Raw genomic sequence first — 18,945 nt, 5'->3', positions numbered from 1 at the left:
TCTTTAGCCAAGCAGACTGCGCCACTGAATATTTAGCATATTAAACGGAAACAACAATGAAAATAATGGTCCTGCATCCTGTATGGCTCTTTGAAACAACACTGCTATACGACCCAGTTTTACTGTGTGAACATTTTTCACAGAGGAACTCTTAAGTGCCTGCAGAGAATTCAAATAATTACCGTCAGCATTTTAAATCAGGGTGAATTAATACCAGCAAACATGCCGGCATTGCAAATCGATCTCAATTAGAACACACTGTCAACGGCTGCACACTTGCATCAATTTACTTAGCAATGAACATGGCCTTAACTAACTCAGTATTTTGGAGTGGTCAATTGTTTAAATTAAATAGTGATTTAATTTATTCATTTTAATGTCTGTGAGTTCAGCATTCATGAAAGGTGAGGGACGGAGGCACAGGTTACTGTCAGCTAGAGTGACATGATAATTTATTTTAATTTAGAGTGGCGTACTACCGGGCTTCTTTACACAAACTGCTATGACTTTATTTTATGTGTGAAAAAACACTGATCTATCATTTTATTTTAAAGCATTGCTAGATGTAATTCTGTGCCTTGTCCTTATAGCGAATTAGTGACTTCCAATTAGCTGCACAGATTGAGATGGAACTTGTAAATCTCTTTAATTGCACTAGCACCATTTGTTTGCTAAAACGAAAACGAAACATGCACTGCCTAATTGACATTGAATGTAATTGTCCCCCATTTCATTTGTAAAGGTTTTCCATTACATTTAGACAGCATTTTTGTTTCTTTAAGAATGGTGCAGGGTAACTGAGTGAATTCTGCATAAAGACTGTTAACATATATACTTATGTGTATATTATGTAAAATATTCACACCCTTTATGATAAATAATTATTTACAGAATTAGTTTAATACTTCCTGTTCAATGTACTATAGATATATGCATCAGATGTCCGAATAATTCAGAACCTGTTCTTGACTGAGTTCACTATGGTCACCAGTTGGTCACATTATCTTAGATGTAAAGAGAGTAATACAGTGCCTTGAATATTACAAGTCATCTGAGCACACATTTGGCATGTGGAGCCCCTGCTAGTGGATCCCCAGCTTCATCAGAACACTATCAGAATAAACAGGGCTTGATTAAACGTTCCCCAGTGGTGCTGTGCTCCTGAGTAGCACGTCTGGTCAAAGCACTTTGCTGGAATGTAGCATGTGTCCTATAGGCTGGTCTATGCCATTGCTCAAGTTAGGCCAAGGAACTGCTGCGGGACAATTGGGTTCACAGTACACAAGTGACTCTGTGGCTGCTCAGGTGCCTGCAAGGTCAAGGTATTAGCTGTTCCACCTGTATCAAATCCTCCATATGAAGAGATGGATGGGGACTGAAGGCATCAGGGCTCGCAGTATAAAGCACAGCACTTGGCTTTGATAGAGTGCGTATCAGATTGTGTGTTCTTTGACTTATGAGCCAAGCCCAGTGACCGGTGATCTGAAATTGTAGGGGAAAAAAAAAATCAATACAACTGTTATGGGGTTAAAAGACCACATTCTACAACCTTGTGGTGTAATTATTTGTTGTGTAACAGGTTGAGTATCATGCTGAATGGTTCAGTCAAAGGCTGTCTCTGCCACAGACACTTTGACAGCAGTTGTGTTTGGCATTGTGACCTTTGCGCCAGTTAAAATGTAGCCTGTATTTGCAAAATGACTTGATATTTTACCACCATACTGTATATAACCTTTGAGGGTAGAGGGGAATCTCAGGAGCAGACAGAGACTGGGTGATCATTGAAAGTAATATACTTTGCCCTTTAAGTCTGCTCGACTGGATGGTGTGGAAGACGTTCAGTTCTGCTGTACCTCAGCTGAGCTCCCCAGAGAGACTGACATTAACTGTACACTGCACCACTATCTGCCTGTCACCTGTCGCAAGCACTACAGAAAATAAAACCGAGTTGCCACCTTCAGTTATAACACTTTAAAGCAGACTGGGCTTAAATACCTTTGCAATAGAAAAGTTAAATTTAAAAAATATGTGCTTATGGATTGTAATTCAGTAAATTAGAAGTGTCTGATCTAGCAATGCTATTTGAATTAGAAATAGACATGGACCGGACCTTTGAAAATGTATTCAGAACATTTCCTCCATATTTCATATTTTAATATGCTCATCATTATCTATAGTGATATTTCAGCACAATAAACGCATCATATTAGCATAAGATGCAACATGCGCAGAAGAAAAGTTAATCCCTGCGAAAGACAATAAACGCTACCTTTTTTGTTGAATCTAAAATATATAACCGAGTATTATATAGTATGAGCTGATACACATCCTTAAAAAATGAGCCTCCACCACAGCCTTATAGCTCTGAAAGAATGACGCATCTCTTTAGAAACCTGGTTCATTTCATTCAAAGTGATTGTTCTGAAACTAATGTTTTCGCCACCAACATCTGTGCACGGCACTGATGAGCTGCATTGTGGGCTAATCCTATTTGTCATTCAGATTGTCTCTTCAAGTCACAGTCAGCGGCCTTGACAGATGGGCACCATCAAACCGAAAATTAGAAAATATAACAGACTTCAAAAAGCATGACCTTGTTCGGTAAATTATTTTTGTAATACTTTGAATAACAAGTAAGGAAGATGCAGCCACTGTGGAGGAGTGGTTATGGATGTCATGTGCTAATGCACACGGAGAGTGAATCCTCTCTACGTGAGAGTGCTTTCATGACCAACTAGAAGTGCTTTGTCATCTCTGCTCACCCACTCTATCTTCGAATTTGAAAGGAGAATCTAATCAGGAAAACAACTTTATGAACTACATTTCCAAAGGTCAGACAGTGTGATCTGATGGTTTTATAAAGTAAAAGGACAATACACATATAGGGTCATTATATATATATGTACATTACTGTGCAAAAGTTTTAGGCAGGTGTGAAATGATGTAAAGTAAGAATGCTATCAAAAACAGACATGTTAATAGATTATATTTATCAATTAACTAAATGCAAAGTGAATGAACAGAAGAAAAATCTACATCAAATCCATATTTGGTGTGACCACCCTTTTCCTTCAAAACAGCATCAATTCTTCTAGGTACACTTGCACAAAGTCAGGGATTTTGTAGGCATATAGTCAGTGTTTGATTAAACAATTATACCAAACAGGTGCTAATGATCATCAATTCAATATGTAGGTTGAAACACAATCATTAACTGAAACAGAAACAGTTGTGTAGGAGGAATAAAACTGGGTGAGGAACAGCCAAACTCAGCTAACAAGGTGAGGTTGCTGAAGACAGTTTACTGTCAAAAGTCATACACCATGGCAAGACTGAGCACGGCAACAAGACACAAGGTAGTTATACTGCATCAGCAAGGTCTCTCCCAGGCAGAAATGTCAAGGCAGACAGGGGTTTCCAGATGTGCTGTCCAAGCTCTTTTGAAGAAGCACAAAGAAACGGGTAACGTTGAGGACCGTAGACGCAGTGGTCGGCCAAGGAAACTTACTGCAGCAGATGAAAGACACATCATGCTTACTTCCCTTCGCAATCGGAAGATGTCCAGCAGTTCCATCAGCTCAGAACTGGCAGAAAACAGTGGGACCCTGGTACACCCATCTACTGTCCATTGAAGTCTGGTCAGAAGTGGCCTTCATGGAAGACTAGCGGCCAAAAAGCCATACCTCCGACGTGGCAACAAGGTCAAGCAACTCAACTATGCATGAAAACACAGGAACTGGGGAGCAGAAAAATGGCAACAGGTGCTCTGGACTGAGGAGTCAAAATTTGAAATATTTGGCTGTAGCAGAATGCAGTTTGTTCGCCGAAGGGCTGGAGAGCGGTACACGAATGAGTGTCTGCAGGCAACAGTGAAGCATGGTGGAGGTTCCTTGAAAGTTTGGGGCTGCATTTCTGCCAATGGAGTTGGGGATTTGGTCAGAATGAATGGTCTCCACAATGCTGAGAAGTACAGGCAGATACTTATCCATCATGCAGTACCATCAGGGAGACATCCGATTGGCCCCAAATTTATTCTCCAGCATGACAATGACCTCAAACATACAGCGACAGTCATTTAGAACTATCTTCAGTGTAAAGAAGAACAAGGAGTCCTGGAAGTGATGGTATGGCTCCACAGAGCCCTGATCTCAACATCGAGTCTGTCTGGGATTACATGAAGAGAGAGAAGCAACTGAGGCTGCCTAAATCCAGAGAAGAGCTGTGGTTAGTTCTCCAAGATGTTCAGGCCAGCCTACCTGCCGAGTTCCTTCAAAAACTGTGTGCAAGTGAACCTAGAAGAATTGATGCTGTTTTGAAGGCAAAGGGTGGTCACACAGAAAATTGATTAGATGTAGATTTTTCTTCTGTTCACTCACTTTGTATTTAGTTAATTGATAAATATAATCTATTAACATGTCTATTTTTGAAAGCATTCTTACTTTACAACATTTGTTTCACACCTGTCTAAACCTTTTGCACAGTACTGTGTGTATATATGGTCATTTTTGCTAATGAATACATTAATAATAAAATAAATGTATAAAAATAAAATGCAGAAGAACCACATTTAAAGTAAAATAAAACAAACATATATATATATATATATATATATATATATATATATATATATGTTTTTTTTATTTTACTTTAAATGTGGTTCTTCTGCATTTTATTTGTATACATTTATTTTATTATTAATGTATTCATTAGCAAAAATGACCAGCCTCAACAGCAAAGAAAAAGTTTCTTAGTGCTGTTTAGTGCTGTCTCAAGAAGCTTTGCTTAGTGTCTTTAATAGATTCCATTAGATCCCTTGCCCTCGCTCTGGTTTTAGCCCAATGGTGCCGCACATCTAAAGTGTGTGAATAGTATGTGTGCTGCCGCTGGTGCCATGAGTCAGGGTCTACAGACGCTGCTGTCTTGGCATCGCCTGGCTTGTTGTTTGTTGTTTAATTTAATAGCCTTGCCTTCTTAGTTGTGCCGCACGTACAGACCACACCTGCATGGGAGGAGGGGAGCGGCTGTTATTTCTCATTAATCAGCCTTCCCAGGATGACTTCTGGAGATTTAACAAGATGTGAATTGTTTTTAATTCCCTTAATTTCGGTGACAGTTGCAGTATTAACACCATCTGTTTAGACACTGTTCTCTACGAATTTAAAGCGGAAAAGGCTAGAATATGTAAAGGCGCTGAAGTCCGAAGGGAAACAATCCATGTGGATGAAAGCTTTACTCTGATTTTAAGAACCGCATTGAAAAGCTTTAAAAGAACAAAACGCGTTACAGCAGTTTTGCAGTTTAGTAAGAGAATTAAAAAAAAAAAAAAGAATTTCAAATATATGTTGTCTGCATTTTATGCAAATTAATGCAGCATGCATTTGCAATGTAGAATACCCCCATTTTATTAGACTATGTGCATTTACGTGGTTGCAGTAATGTGATACCTTATGTGAAGTGATTGTCTGCACCCTTGCACCCTCTGCTCCCTGAGACACTGACAAGGAACTCAAGATTGTAGCTTTCAAACTACCACGGTCATTCAGTGAGCATTCCTTACTACCACGGTCATTCAAATGTATATCTTTTTTGCTTGTGGTTTAGACACCAGTCGACAAAATTTGACCATGAGTCACAATTTAAAAACATTTTTGGAAACGATTTTCAGCTAAAGTCTATGGCAGCAGGGCTCACGTTTCCCAGATCTGTGCAGGCCTTTGACAGCTGCAGAAGTGAGTAAGACCATTCTCTCTTTTAGTTAGTTTGTGGTTTTGTAAATTGCACTGTGTTAAATACAGTCCCCTGAAATGTTAATGTTTTGTGTTAAGATTCATGTGGCAAAAGTGAGTCCTCACAGATGTTTGGGCAGGAGCACGTTGTTCACTGCATTCCACCCTCTCCTTGTTTTCTCTCAGGAAAACTGTATTAACCTTTGCAGGGCTTTCCCCAGATGTATGGCCCAAACTTCTGAGGTCTTTTTCTCAGAAAATGTGCTTTGAGCCTGTCTCAAATGTTTATTTTTCTAAGTCCACATATCATTTGAAGATTTGGGTCTAAATGCGTCTTTAAAATGTCATGAGGGTTTTCTTTGAGGCATCTGTTTAAAACAAGTTCTTGATAAACATAATTTTCACACAGTGATATGAATATATCAATAGGTATCTATACTTTAAAACATCATATTTATATTTCCACATATTTCTGATTATATGATCTTGAGAAGAGTGTTGCCTTCTATCTGTGCAACATTTGTATTGTATACATAGTGATTTAAACAATACAGAATCTAACAGGTACTGAAATGTTCACAGCAGTGCTTATTTTATGTTAGTCTGATCCCTCGATCTCTGCTACTGCACCCACACAACTCCACACAACAGTCCTTGTGTAGCACCTCTGGCTGAAACGTGTGCCTTGTTGAAAGTCTTCAGTCTCGTTGTACTGTACAACACTTGTTTCTGAATATTTGAAGAATCCAGTGAAATAAATCAGGGTTTCGAGCACCTGATGGATATACAGTAAGCCCTTAGCCCATTACTAGTGCTTTAAGTGTGCAAGGCTTCTACACTTTGAAAGCTGTCAGGAACCAACAAGCTGTACTGTCAAGGTTAAAAGCCAATTACATTAAATATATCTGCCAGAGGGGTCCAGCAGACTTTATGTAGAAGTTTATGTAGTATGAATTTTAAAATCAGGAAATTGGAACCATTTCTTAGAACATGTAAGGCTATGAAAAATGTATGTGTTTCACTTTATTTTGGTATGGATACTCTTTTTAATCTGTTTCTAAGACTAATTGACTAAAAACTAGAATAGATTAGATTAAACTGTCTGGAAACAAGCTTGTTCAAAACCTCAGTCACTGAAGTTACATTTTTGCACTTTTTCTTGATGTTGATCACTTTCTGGCCATACCCAATATGCATATAATTACTGTATTTTAACAGATATCAATGAATGTAAGCTACTTTGTATCATGGTATATGCATCTGCTCTGAGGTATGCTTTCAGGCTTATGACGTTTATGCTCATACTTTTCCAAGGCTGTTATCATTTCTGATTTTCCAAGGCCAAACAAATTTTCATGCTTTTGTTTAGTTATTACCGTTTCAGAATTTCCTTTAATGTGATTCTAATGTGTGGCATAAAAATTTAGCCGGTGCCATTTCAGGCTGATCGGTGAAATGGCTACAGATGCTTGGCAGTACTGACAAGCAGGAAGCTAAACCGTAAAAATTAAAAGTGCAGCTCAGATTTAAAACAAGTAGGGTGTTGACTTCAGCAGCATCATTCACAACATAAGCTGTGCTGAGTACAGCACCATTTCCACTGAAGCAATAGTGGGCACACTTGTTCCTGCTAATTTAACAACATCCAAAATACAGACTGTCTGGCTATCAGTGTTTGTTTGTTTGACTGATTGATTTTCAGGGCTCCTTTGTCTAATTTGTTTTCATGTTAAAATATCTAACCCCAAATTGAAATAACTTAGGTGAACAAATGCTGTTGAATTGGAGTTTCACCTGTCTCTCCCTTGGTTTCCACAGACCACACATCAGTGGGGGGACTAGGCGACAGCTTCTATGAGTACCTATTAAAAGCCTGGCTGATGTCGGATAAAACTGACAATGAAGCGAGGATGATGTATGATGATGCCATTGAGGTAAGTGTACTTTGCGATTGTGGCAGCCCATAAAAATGTTACAGTCTAATGCATTTTAGGCTAATCCTTTTCCCTGGGGAGGGTACAGTGGGTACAATGTTGGGTTAAAGGCCAGTTCTGTTTGCTCTTTTTTCATTGACATTTGTGTCATAAAACACGTCATTGCAAAGTGCTGTAATAAGATTATCTTGAAGAATGTACTCATTCGTTTATACTTTGGATTTCCATTAGTATTGTTCAAATCCAATATGCATAGCACGTTCCTTTCTCCATTAAAAGTCATCTCCGTAAGGCTCTTCTCCATTTGCATTCTCTAATAGAGATGATAAACAGATTTTAAAGATTGTGATAAAATACAGTTTATGCTTTTATCTTTTAATACTCAGTTATTTTCCTCAGCATCATCATTGATAGAGACTAAAGCTACCTTAATGACAGTAATTAATAACAGTAAACATTACCTTTCATTGGTGTTTTTGTTGTTTGTACAAGTTGTTTAAACAGATGATAAATGTATTTCATTTTTCCCCACAAGGCCACTGTTACTAAGTACCCCACAGAGAGCACACAGGCCAATTTGCATATTTGTAGAACATTGAAACTTTTTAGCAAAATAAAATGTTTTCTGGGAGAAAACAATCTGTAGTATTCAAGCACACAAGCTGCTGAGCTACATTGTCAGCAAATATGTCCAAGCTGTGCACTAGAAACAGTGTGTAACACGCTCTGTCCCTCTGCATGGACTCCCTGCAGGCTATCGAGAGACACTTGATCCGGAAATCCAACGGCGGGCTGACCTTTATCGGGGAATGGAAGAACGGCCACCTGGAGAGGAAGATGGGCCACCTGACGTGTTTCGCTGGCGGCATGTTTGCTCTTGGGGCAGATGGGTCGCCTCTGGACAAAGCCGGCCACTACCTCCAGCTCGGAGCGGAGATTGCACACACCTGCCATGAATCCTACGACAGGACAGGTGACCAAGCGAGACAAGTGAAGCTGCAGCTTCTCAATGGGAGCAATGGCAACTTTTTAATTTGTATTTAACCAATTAGTTACTGAGATTTGTTTTGCTTACTGTCAAATAACTATTGTTAGTACCAATAGCACAATAATACTAATTAATTAATGACTAAACAAGGACTATCAAAGCCCAGTCTCGCCTTTAGCATCATAAATATCAACGTTCACATGGTTCTCTTTCCGTTGCAGTGTTAAAGGTTGGCCCAGAGGCATTCAAATTTGACAGCGGGTTGGAGGCCGTTGCAGTCCGACAGAATGAGAAGTACTACATCCTGCGTCCTGAGGTGATCGAGACCTACTGGTACATGTGGAGATATACCCATGACCCGAAGTACCGGCAGTGGGGCTGGGAGGCAGCGCAGGTAAAAAGCATTCCTACAATTCTGCAGTGTGTTTGGCATAACTTGACAGTGTTTTGACTTACAGTACGTTCACATGGCCCTAGGGCGGCACAGAACTCTCCTAAAAGCGGCCAAGGTAATGGACTGTGTTAGTACTCATCCAAACCTCACCTGAGATGCCTGAGACCGATAATGCGCTTTCCTAGAAAGGGTCACAAAAGACATGGATAGATAAATATTTTTTTGCACATGCCCCAACCTCCAGCCTGCATTCATCTTTAGTAAAATATAGTACAGCCTGCAGGTTTTGTTTTAAATTATTTATTACTTTAAATTCAGATGTCTAAATTATTCATGAATTAACAGCCTCCCTGTTTTTCACATGAAGTGCGCCCTGCATGGTGTTGTTTTCCACATCTCAATTCCTGTGTGTTGGTTAACAGAGGTAAAGGGAACAAAATCATGAAAGCAGCTTCAGCAAACCATGCCTTATATCCTTTTTCTCAGAGCATCTCTATTTATGGTGTGAACATGTCAACTAACAAATCAACACGGAAGCAACCTTTGGGAAATTCGTATTACAGAAGCAGTTTGCATGTTTAAGGGGAGAGGTCGACCTGGAAGCGTTTTAAAATGGCAGGAATGTGTTTTGAGTACTTTGAGTATTTGCTTCACTCATGTAACTGTCAAATTAAATTGCAACAGCAAACTGGGCAGATGCTTTTTCTTGCATGCCCTGCAGTAGGCATGTGCTTGTTTGTCATAATTGTGTCTACCTGAATCTAGCACTGCAGCTGCCCCTTGGAGCCGACGACTGCTGTATCTCGAAGGAAAGAAAGGGTGGATGTGCATAGTTAATCCACTAATTAAGTAAATAATTATTAATTAAATCTTAAGAGGACAGTATATCATTAGGGCATGTTCTGCACAGTCAAACTGCCAACTTGTGGGATAAAAGCTACTAAGACTTGCAGTCCGTTGTTGTTGCAGAGCACCAAGATTAAAGTGTATATATTTTTTATATCCAATTAAATTTTGATCTGCATTCCTTTGAGGCATGCCCCTCACAGATTCTTGCCTGTCAGTTTTTATCCACCAAAGCAGCCCTGCAGGAATATGCTGTCCACTCCTAATTGTGTTTGTCAGTCAGTGTCTTTGCTCAGCTCCACATTTCAGTGTCTTAAACAGTATCCTGCTGTGAAGCCTATTTGTGAGTTATGAAACCTTTGGGCTTCTTAAAAGACTGTTTGCTTGATGAACAGGAGCCTGACTTTCCCTTTTCAAGTTGTTAGATCTCAATGAACAGTTTATATACAAAATTAAACATCTTTTTATTTTGTAGTTTGTAACAAGAAAGGTGCGTTCATCAAAATCCACCACACCATATTAATTGAAACTTGCTCTGAAGATCCTTGATTAGATGTAATATAAACACACACATATGTCCTCATTAACTGGATATAATCAGAAAAAACTGTTTGTTCTTCAATGTAAAACAGAAGAACCAAGTTAATACTCTAAAGAAGCAATGCAGTCCACACATCACTTTGCCATCAATCTGTAACAAACACAATGCCAATACTCACATCCTTTAAATAATCACTTACAAAATATTATATATAAACATGAATACAGACATTGGGGATCACCAATTGTTCACCAGTACAAAGGTTCATTTAAAGCATGAGTTGAATCTGAGCAAGCATAAAACCAGTAACTTGACTTGAATGAACTGAGAAACTACTATCGTTTATTGACTTAACGCCCAATCTAGATTATGCACTTTTATTCACAATACTGCCCTGTTTCAAAGTTCAAAGTTCAAAAATAAGGATGACTTTAGTCAGTGTTTAGGCAGGGTGGGATTTGTGGTGACTGAGAATCAGCAGCTTTCTCCAGGACAATTTGAGCCTGCAAGCAAACTTGTTTTCTATCATATTGTATGTCCATGACTGATCCCCCCCCCCATGACCCTTTGAGGGCTGCAAACACCAGGTGCTGTGGTCTTTAAGATGACTCCCGACCAAAACTGTATTTGAGCTCCAACCCAAATAAATGCCTGTTTTTTGAAAGTGTGACAAAAGTAGTCTTCTCTCCCGTTCCTTCCTGTTGTGATGCTGTCACTTCCACATTATTGGCATCTCACCTCATTTGTTTCAACTCCAGGAAAACTTGAAAGTAAATGCTCAGAAAAAATGGATAATTTTGATTTATGTTAAAAGAGTCACTTGGCTTGCCTTCAGCTAGGTAGCTTTACTGTAATTTATGTTGAGATTGACTGAAATAGTAAAATGTGGCAGGGTCACCATATCATGAATAAGTAATGATACAATAAATATCACCTAAATGCTTCTTGGCCTGACCTGCTGAGAAACAAATATAACTGTAACATTGAAATATAAATTGCCATAAAAAGCATAGTGATACTTAGGATGGTTTTGCAATGCTGACTTGAATCGTCATTTATTGAAGGTATGTGAATTACCATCTGCCTCTCAGTGCTTTAAGAAAAGCCTAATTCAATTGTATTTATTCTTTTTAGAGCAATAAATATTGGCATTCATCAAAATGTAACCCACAGGGAGGAATATAGGCTGCCCTTGTGAGGAATTAGCCCCTTTCAAAACAGACCTGAATTTAAAACTACAGGTAGTTTAATATTTAGGTTATTTAGTTAGGAACCATTTGATGATAACATTGGTATTTCCTTTAATGAGCATTTCTTGTTTATTTGTGTGAAGGCCAGTTTGGTAGTTACAGTGACTCTCCCCTATATATGTGCTGCTGGAGCTGGCTGTACCAGGCCAGCAGTGATCCCAGCACCCACCCCCACCCGGTTCTGTTTGCATCCAGATTAATAGAAGAAGAGAACCTGATTATAGTTCAGTGTAGGGGAATTTGCTGAGAAACAAGGAAACCTGCCTTCACATGATTTCTCCATAGCTGCAGGCAATGTGATACTCTGTTGGCTGAAGCGGCTGTAGATTGCGTGTGACATCACCTTGAGAGTTCAGGCTGGCCAGCTGTAGATAGCTGCTTACCAGATGGATATCAGGGTACCTCCTGCATATCCTTCCGCACTGCTGTTTAACCTTCATCTTCAGAGGTACACTACACTTCATCTGCTTCAATGCGGCTTAACGTGACTTAAACCATTCCCTTCAGCCTTTTCTTTCTGCTCTGTTCCTTAACTATTTTTTGAGGAGCTTTTAGAATAATTATTTCTACTAACATCTCAAAATACCCTAGTTTTCTGAGTGTGGTGTATGTGTGTGTTGCCCTGGGATGGACTGGCATCCGATCCAGGGTGTACCCTGCTTTGCACCCTGTTCCCACCGGATTAGACTCCAGCTCACCATGACCCTGTACTGGATGGATTTATTATTATATTATATCCACTCTGTACACGTCACTGTAACTTTCATTTCACCAGTCTGTTTACTCACTCAGTCTAATGCCAGATGCTGTCAGCTTCTCTAAGCCGTTGATTTACAAATAGAAACTCGGAGCGGTGCAAGTGGACGAAGGAAACGCATGTTTGAAGGCTCACATTATGGTAACATTCAATAGGCAGTCTAGAAACGTCATGCTTCATAGGTTGTGCATTCTGCTTCAAGCCAGAAATCCCATTATGAAAACCAATTCCAATCTTCCTGTTTATTATTCGTCCAGCTCCAAAAATGTTCTGGCTCCATCTTACATGTAGCTCCATTTGCGAAAAAAACTAAATATAATCAGGGGTTCACGTATGTTTTACCAAAAGGTTCTCACATGCCTACCTGAAGAAACACAGTGGCACATAACCTTTTTATATATATTTATAATTTGTCTATTATTAAAGCAATCCGAATCACATTCTCTCTGCTCTAATGTTTGTCTTGCTAAACACAGACAGCTGTTGAGTATTCGTAAATCATACGGTGGAGGCGATGTTCTGTTCTGCCAACTCATCATTTCAAATGTCGCAGGTTTTCTGTTGTAGCCAGTGATTGGTATGCAATTACCTGCTGAGCTGTCAGTTTGATGCACATTTTCCCATTGGTGGTCCAAGTGCAACCTGTGTACCAATTATCAAAGCCTGATTATGATATAGTTTATTCCCAAGATAGACCTTACAGTTTTTAAAATACGAGTACTGAATATTACATTTAATTTGTTTTGTTCTGATCAGTTTTAATTTATTTGCTTTTTTGTCGTTGGCTGCTTTCTTTGTTTTACCTGGCTCTGTGTTGTTTAATGACATGCTGTATGTACTAGGTGTTATAGCTGATGCATTGAAGTCCACTGCTGTGATAAGGGTCTGAATAGCAGCATGTCTACACTTTTAACTGTAGAAAATAATTAATTGATTCTGCTTGCATGCGTATACAGTATCTACAGCCGGTGAACAGAGAATGGTCCTGTACCTGTATGAATCGGAAACTTCTAGCACATCCACTCCAATTCAGTTGACTTAAAATTAATATAGTTCACATTCCCAAAAAGCTGATATTTATCCTACTCATGCCGATGGTTTCTTTTTATCATAGGAGCTTTGTATATCATCTAAAAGCTTCTATCACCCATAATCAGGAGCAGAAGTAAGATGAACAAGTCTTAACAACATTAAGAAGTTGTTTAAAACACATTGTTATTGTTATCTACAACTTGATTTAAGGAAATTAAATAGTGAAATTATGTATGTATGTATTTTCTTTAAATTAATTTAGAGGTTATGGTGCATTGATTCTGGTGTTATTTAAGTAATATATGTGCTCTTAGTACAGATGGTAATTGAGGGAACAGGCAGTGGTGTGTCCCAAAGGCCAGATTCTACAAAATCAGAAGAAATAAGTTGTTGTAATCACATTGTGCAGATGAAACCTTAACATTTGCTTTGCCATAGCAGTTGGGTTTACGTTAACGCCTTTGAAAACTCTACTTTGCACAAATTCAAAGATTATATTTTTGTTTCAATCTTTTTCCACCAGGGCCTTCAAGGCAGACTTTTATTTTGAATTGTATAGGGCCTATGATCTCAGGAGACTGAAGCAGTATTCTCATGGTCCTTTTCTTATATCTGTTTTTGGTTTTTGATTTACTGTATTATTTTGACTTCCTTTGAAAGTTCCTGCAACTGCAGTTTGTAGCTGCAATTCCAATGAAATCATGTATTTGGGGAAAGTGTTTGATTACTGTTCATTGTTGAATGTGACCTGGTTTTTCCACCTGATGTAAACAGAAGAAATTGTGACATATTTTTTTGGTTCTTCTTCAGCTTAATCCAGGTGTCTAAGGAAAACAACTGTATTGTACAGTGTTTGTTGAGACCATGTTTAAAATATGTTGAGTATACCAGCGAAAAATACATTTTGTAATATGCTGCCTATAGACAAGCAGGTTAACATTTTCTCAATTTTATATACACCCAGTCCATCTTCTCCTGTCATGTTTAAATTTCTCATTTGGTAAAGCAGCCCAAATCCACGTATTATTGAACTGTCCCAAATGTCTACATTCACCACCATAGCTATTGTTTGAAACGGTCTTCACAGAACCTGAGCCGCTCATGCTTTCATTGGTCTCCTGTGGCAGTGTGGATATTAAAATGACTGTAGGTAGACATCATTATCAGAATCTCCCGTGAAGACTGCAGAAGTCTAATGTTGCTCTGTACTTTATTAGGTCTCACTTGGCTATAATGACAGTTTTGGTTCACAGTTCTGCTCAACGGATGGTCCTGGCAGGGATCCTAGCATCAACCTCACACTCCCACACACACACACACACACACACACACACACACACACGTCACAGTGTTTATTTTTAGCAGGATTATTATGTTCAGCGTTTCTCATTTTCTGCTTGCATTGGTAATCATTAAATAAGTATAGAGGACTTTTTGCTCTGCGTCACGTTTTTAATATGTGTGTGCTTCCAGCTGTGTTAATCTCAAATCAGAAGGTTTAAAGGATATTGCCTTGGGTTCTCATGAGTTTCCTGACTTGTAGTTGTGTGCTTTCCCAGAACCTGGAGAAAAGAAAACGAACCGTCGTTTGTCAGAGTGAGGACAGTGTATGTTACAGTGGTAGTTTGTTCTTTGTTGTACTCTCAGCAGTTGTCTTATTGTTCAGTAGTCATTCTTCAGTATCACTTCAAATCAGTAACAGTTCTTTTTTTAGCACAGTCTGCCCATAGGGAAATTATGAAAGGCAAATGGCCCACCTGTTGTTATGAAACAATTTTATTGTTTCCAAAGAAAGATGTTTTTACAAGTAAGTTTCAGAATAGATTTGGGTCCCCCCACCCCCGCAGAGAAATATTGACTTGCAAAACGAAAATCAGCTTGGCTGCTAGTAGAGTTTACATACTGACATTGTACAGGTGTGAAACCATATGGCTTTTGTTGTGAAATCAGTAGGTTGCTTTACAATTCATTTCACATAATTGATTGCCACACATATATCTAAAGAAAGATTTGAGAAACTTTATTTTGTGACAGGTCTGCAGTAATCCATTTCTCATTAGTTGTGTGTGTGTGTGTGTATATATATATATATATATATATATATATACACACACACAGACACACACATCTCCACATGTTGAATCTGCCATACTGCACTTGTTTAGCAATATATCATCTATTGACTAATAACTTAATCCCTGAACCTTCTGGGTCTGTGCTAATTGACACTGCCCAATACAATCCATACATTTATAAGCTGTTAGCAGGAATGGAATACTCTTTCTAGCAAACGTTTCCATCCTGTGATTACCTCTAAGAGCAGTGTACAAGTGAAGGTGAATTCAGCATGGAAAAGAGGAAAACTCATTTGTCTATCAAGAACATAATTTGTCTATTTTGGGTCCATCATTCGGTCGTAAAATCCATTTTTTTTTATTTGAATCAGATAGTCAGATTTAAAGATCTTGCTCAAAACCAATCACCTCAGCACGGCAGTATTTTTTATCAGTCTTGTGCTCTCAAAATTACTCTCATCTCATTTCTGTTAATCATGCTTTTTTGTGTAGTTTCTCAGCCAGCATTGTCAGTTGTGAATCCTACATTTTGTAAACCATACTGATAGTTGTTGCAGAGGCAGAAGTCATGTTGTATTCCCCTGCTACTTCCAAGAATAATATATTTCAAAATGCCTCCACCATAGGGATTTAGAACATCCAATGTATGCCATATAGACTAAATACTGTCAGAATGTTTCTTGTTCTTTATACCTCTGTTTTCTCAGATTGAATAGAAAGCTGTACTGTAAGACTCTTAGAGAATTTGGTTGTACTTGAATATATGAGAGGGCCAGCTGAAAGATTAATGAGTATGAGAAATCAGAAGATTCTCTAAAATATGTATTGTGACAAATAATTCACATTAAAACTTTGTTTAAACTCTCCAGTCCACACAGGTATAGTGTTGCTACTATAAGGAGACCTTTTTTATTATTATTTTTCCAGCCCAATGGATCAGTCGCTGCGGTTGACTGGGAAGTGTAATGTAGTTGTATTCTAAAATGGCTGTGGATTATTAGTGATGGGTTTGTTGTGTATTTTTTAACTCTTTCACTGATAGGTGGGCTTATCAGCTTTGATGTTTTATAGCTGGATTCTTGAAAACAAAAGGCTGTGATGCAGGAAAATGTGCCCTTTTCAGTAGGATTCAGTGTTGTAATTATTTTGGTTTCAGGCTAGGAAATCACATCTGCTTTGCCCATGCACCTTCTCAATTAACCTTTATTTGTGTACGCGCTGTGAAACAGCAGCTGGACGACATTTATTTTCAGGTAGATGGGTTGTTCCTTTCCATCACCACCAGACCAGTAATTGAAGAGATTGTCCATCTTCTGCTGTCCTGCCGTTTCTGAACTCATCACTGTTGTGTACTTCAGAAACGGTCTGTCTCTAAGGAATGTGTATGGTGTTCATATGTGGTTAAATACTTTTTCTTATGCTTTAAATCCTCACAAGCCTCGTAGTACACCCAAGGAAATGTTTTTGTCATATTGGAATTCCTGTTGTTATGCATTACTTCATACCTTATTTATTTCAGTCAATCCCTGTCTTTTAATAGTATGGAGGCATCCTATTTATTATGTACAGAGTTATAAATGCATACATACATATGAAATCGCCAGCTTGTTTTTTCTGTGTTGGCGGTACTGTACTCACGAGTACCTTTTTTTTCCCCCTTTTTCGTTCAATTATTTATCAGTGTTTGTTAACTTTTCAAATAATTGATACGCCAGGTTCTTCACAAACCAGCATTGTTTGTTTCCTGCTGTTTTCAAATTGTGATGAATGCCTGTTGAAAAGACCTTCTGTATCAAATATGTCAGCTTTGTTTGATGGTGTCACCACAACTATATACGTGGCCAGATTATGAGGAAAAGACATTTCAAGAAGTGTTTCAACTATTTGTAGATTTGGGGCTTCATGTCTACATTCGAGTCCCTGTGAAGTGTCAGACTTGTTAACATTTCCTTTCTGTGGAATTGCACTGTACAGTTAACACTCAGCTACTGTGCAGAACCAGAAACCATTTTCGAGATTTGCATTTGCGTCTCTGGTTTATTTTCATGACTCAAGGTCGATGGCAAACTCCACTGTATCAGTTCTGTACTTTAGCTGCGGTAGTTTCCCTTTACACTTCAAACACTTCCCTCCTTAGGTTTCAGACTCTCATTCACCAGAGAACATTTTTAAGACAATCACAAGGAGCCCAAAAAGCTCACACAGGCATTGGTGTCTGATCCAGGCCAACATACATCCTTACGGGGTAGTAAACAACAGAGGAATAAATGTATCACAGGCAGTCACACATAAGGTGAAGACAATCCCACTAGAGGGAAACAGTCAATATTGTATTTTCCTATTAAGCGGATATTTAATTCCGTTTTAAACCTGCTTCAGGGCTGTGAAACCACTGCAGTTTAATGCTGGCGTAGGAAATGCTAATAGCTTCTCCCGGTCCTGGGAATTTCAAACTCGGATTTAGAGAATTTGTAAAACAATTAACAATACTCAAATATTTGGAGTTGCAATATTATTAAAGCATGCTTATTTTTGGAAGTGATAACCATTGTTTCCACACTGTACAGTGTACAGTATACAGTTTTGTATGTTTTAAAGGGCATAGCAGGGAAGGAAAGGTCCTCCAATACTCCTGTGTGTTGTGAGGGGATGTGAGCTGTGACCATAGTTTACAGCTATGTGCAATGTATGATCTGCGGTGGTGTCGTACACTGGCGCATCCGGTGTCTCTTCTTTGGAAATGAGTTTGGCAGCAACTAGTCGAGGGACACACTGAAGACTGTTTTGTTTTGTTTTGTTTTGTTTTTCCTCAGGCCATTGACAAGTACTGCAGGGTCAGCGGTGGTTTCTCCGGAGTCAAAGATGTCTACTCCTCAAACCCGGCATATGACGATGTTCAACAAAGCTTCTTCCTCGCTGAAACTTTGAAGTAAGTCATATGCTTCTTCAGTCTGGTGTCGTGGCTCTTGTCTGGACCATCTTCAATGTGTGTGTTGTTCTTGAGGTTTTTTCTTTTTCTTTTTTTTTTTTTTTAAAGTTAAGTTAAGGTAAGTTAAGTAATGCTTATTTGTCAGTTTAGTTGTGAAAATGTGTTTTTTCCTTAATTAAATATCAAGTATGGATTGAATTGAATGTTTTCCATTTGTAAACTGAATTTGTCAGAGCCTTCTTTGAAGCTGTGCAAAGAAACATGACATAAAGTGAAGGTGTTATTAGAACAGGAACTGGAATTGGTTAATAGAGTAATAAAGAGCCCATGTTTGCACAAATTCCTTCCACTCACTCAAAGCGTTGTAATTGCCGTAAGTGTGAGTCGATGGCTTTGACATTTATAGTTCACCATTTGAGGGTAAGGCCTTTCGCTGTCAGTGCAATGAAAAGTTTAAATTCCTTACCCTGTGT

The 18,945-nt window shown here is 38.6% G+C and overlaps 1 protein-coding gene across 1 annotated transcript in view; it reads left to right on the top strand.

The window, feature by feature from the left end:
- The window catches only part of man1a2 (mannosidase, alpha, class 1A, member 2), a 159,102-nt gene that overhangs the window by 137,415 nt on the left and 2,742 nt on the right, over window positions 1–18,945 (top strand). The window contains exons 10-13 of the mRNA XM_066706520.1: window positions 7,545–7,660; window positions 8,414–8,633; window positions 8,870–9,042; window positions 18,357–18,472. Coding sequence (XP_066562617.1) covers window positions 7,545–7,660; window positions 8,414–8,633; window positions 8,870–9,042; window positions 18,357–18,472 — 625 coding nt within the window. The remainder of the gene's footprint in view (window positions 1–7,544; window positions 7,661–8,413; window positions 8,634–8,869; window positions 9,043–18,356; window positions 18,473–18,945) is intronic.

This window comes from Amia ocellicauda, chromosome 6, assembly GCF_036373705.1.
Source record: "Amia ocellicauda isolate fAmiCal2 chromosome 6, fAmiCal2.hap1, whole genome shotgun sequence".
In the NCBI taxonomy this organism is placed as follows: Eukaryota; Metazoa; Chordata; class Actinopteri; order Amiiformes; family Amiidae; genus Amia; species Amia ocellicauda.
Note: the sequence above shows the minus strand (reverse complement) of the source record. Positions and strands in the feature narration are given on the sequence as shown.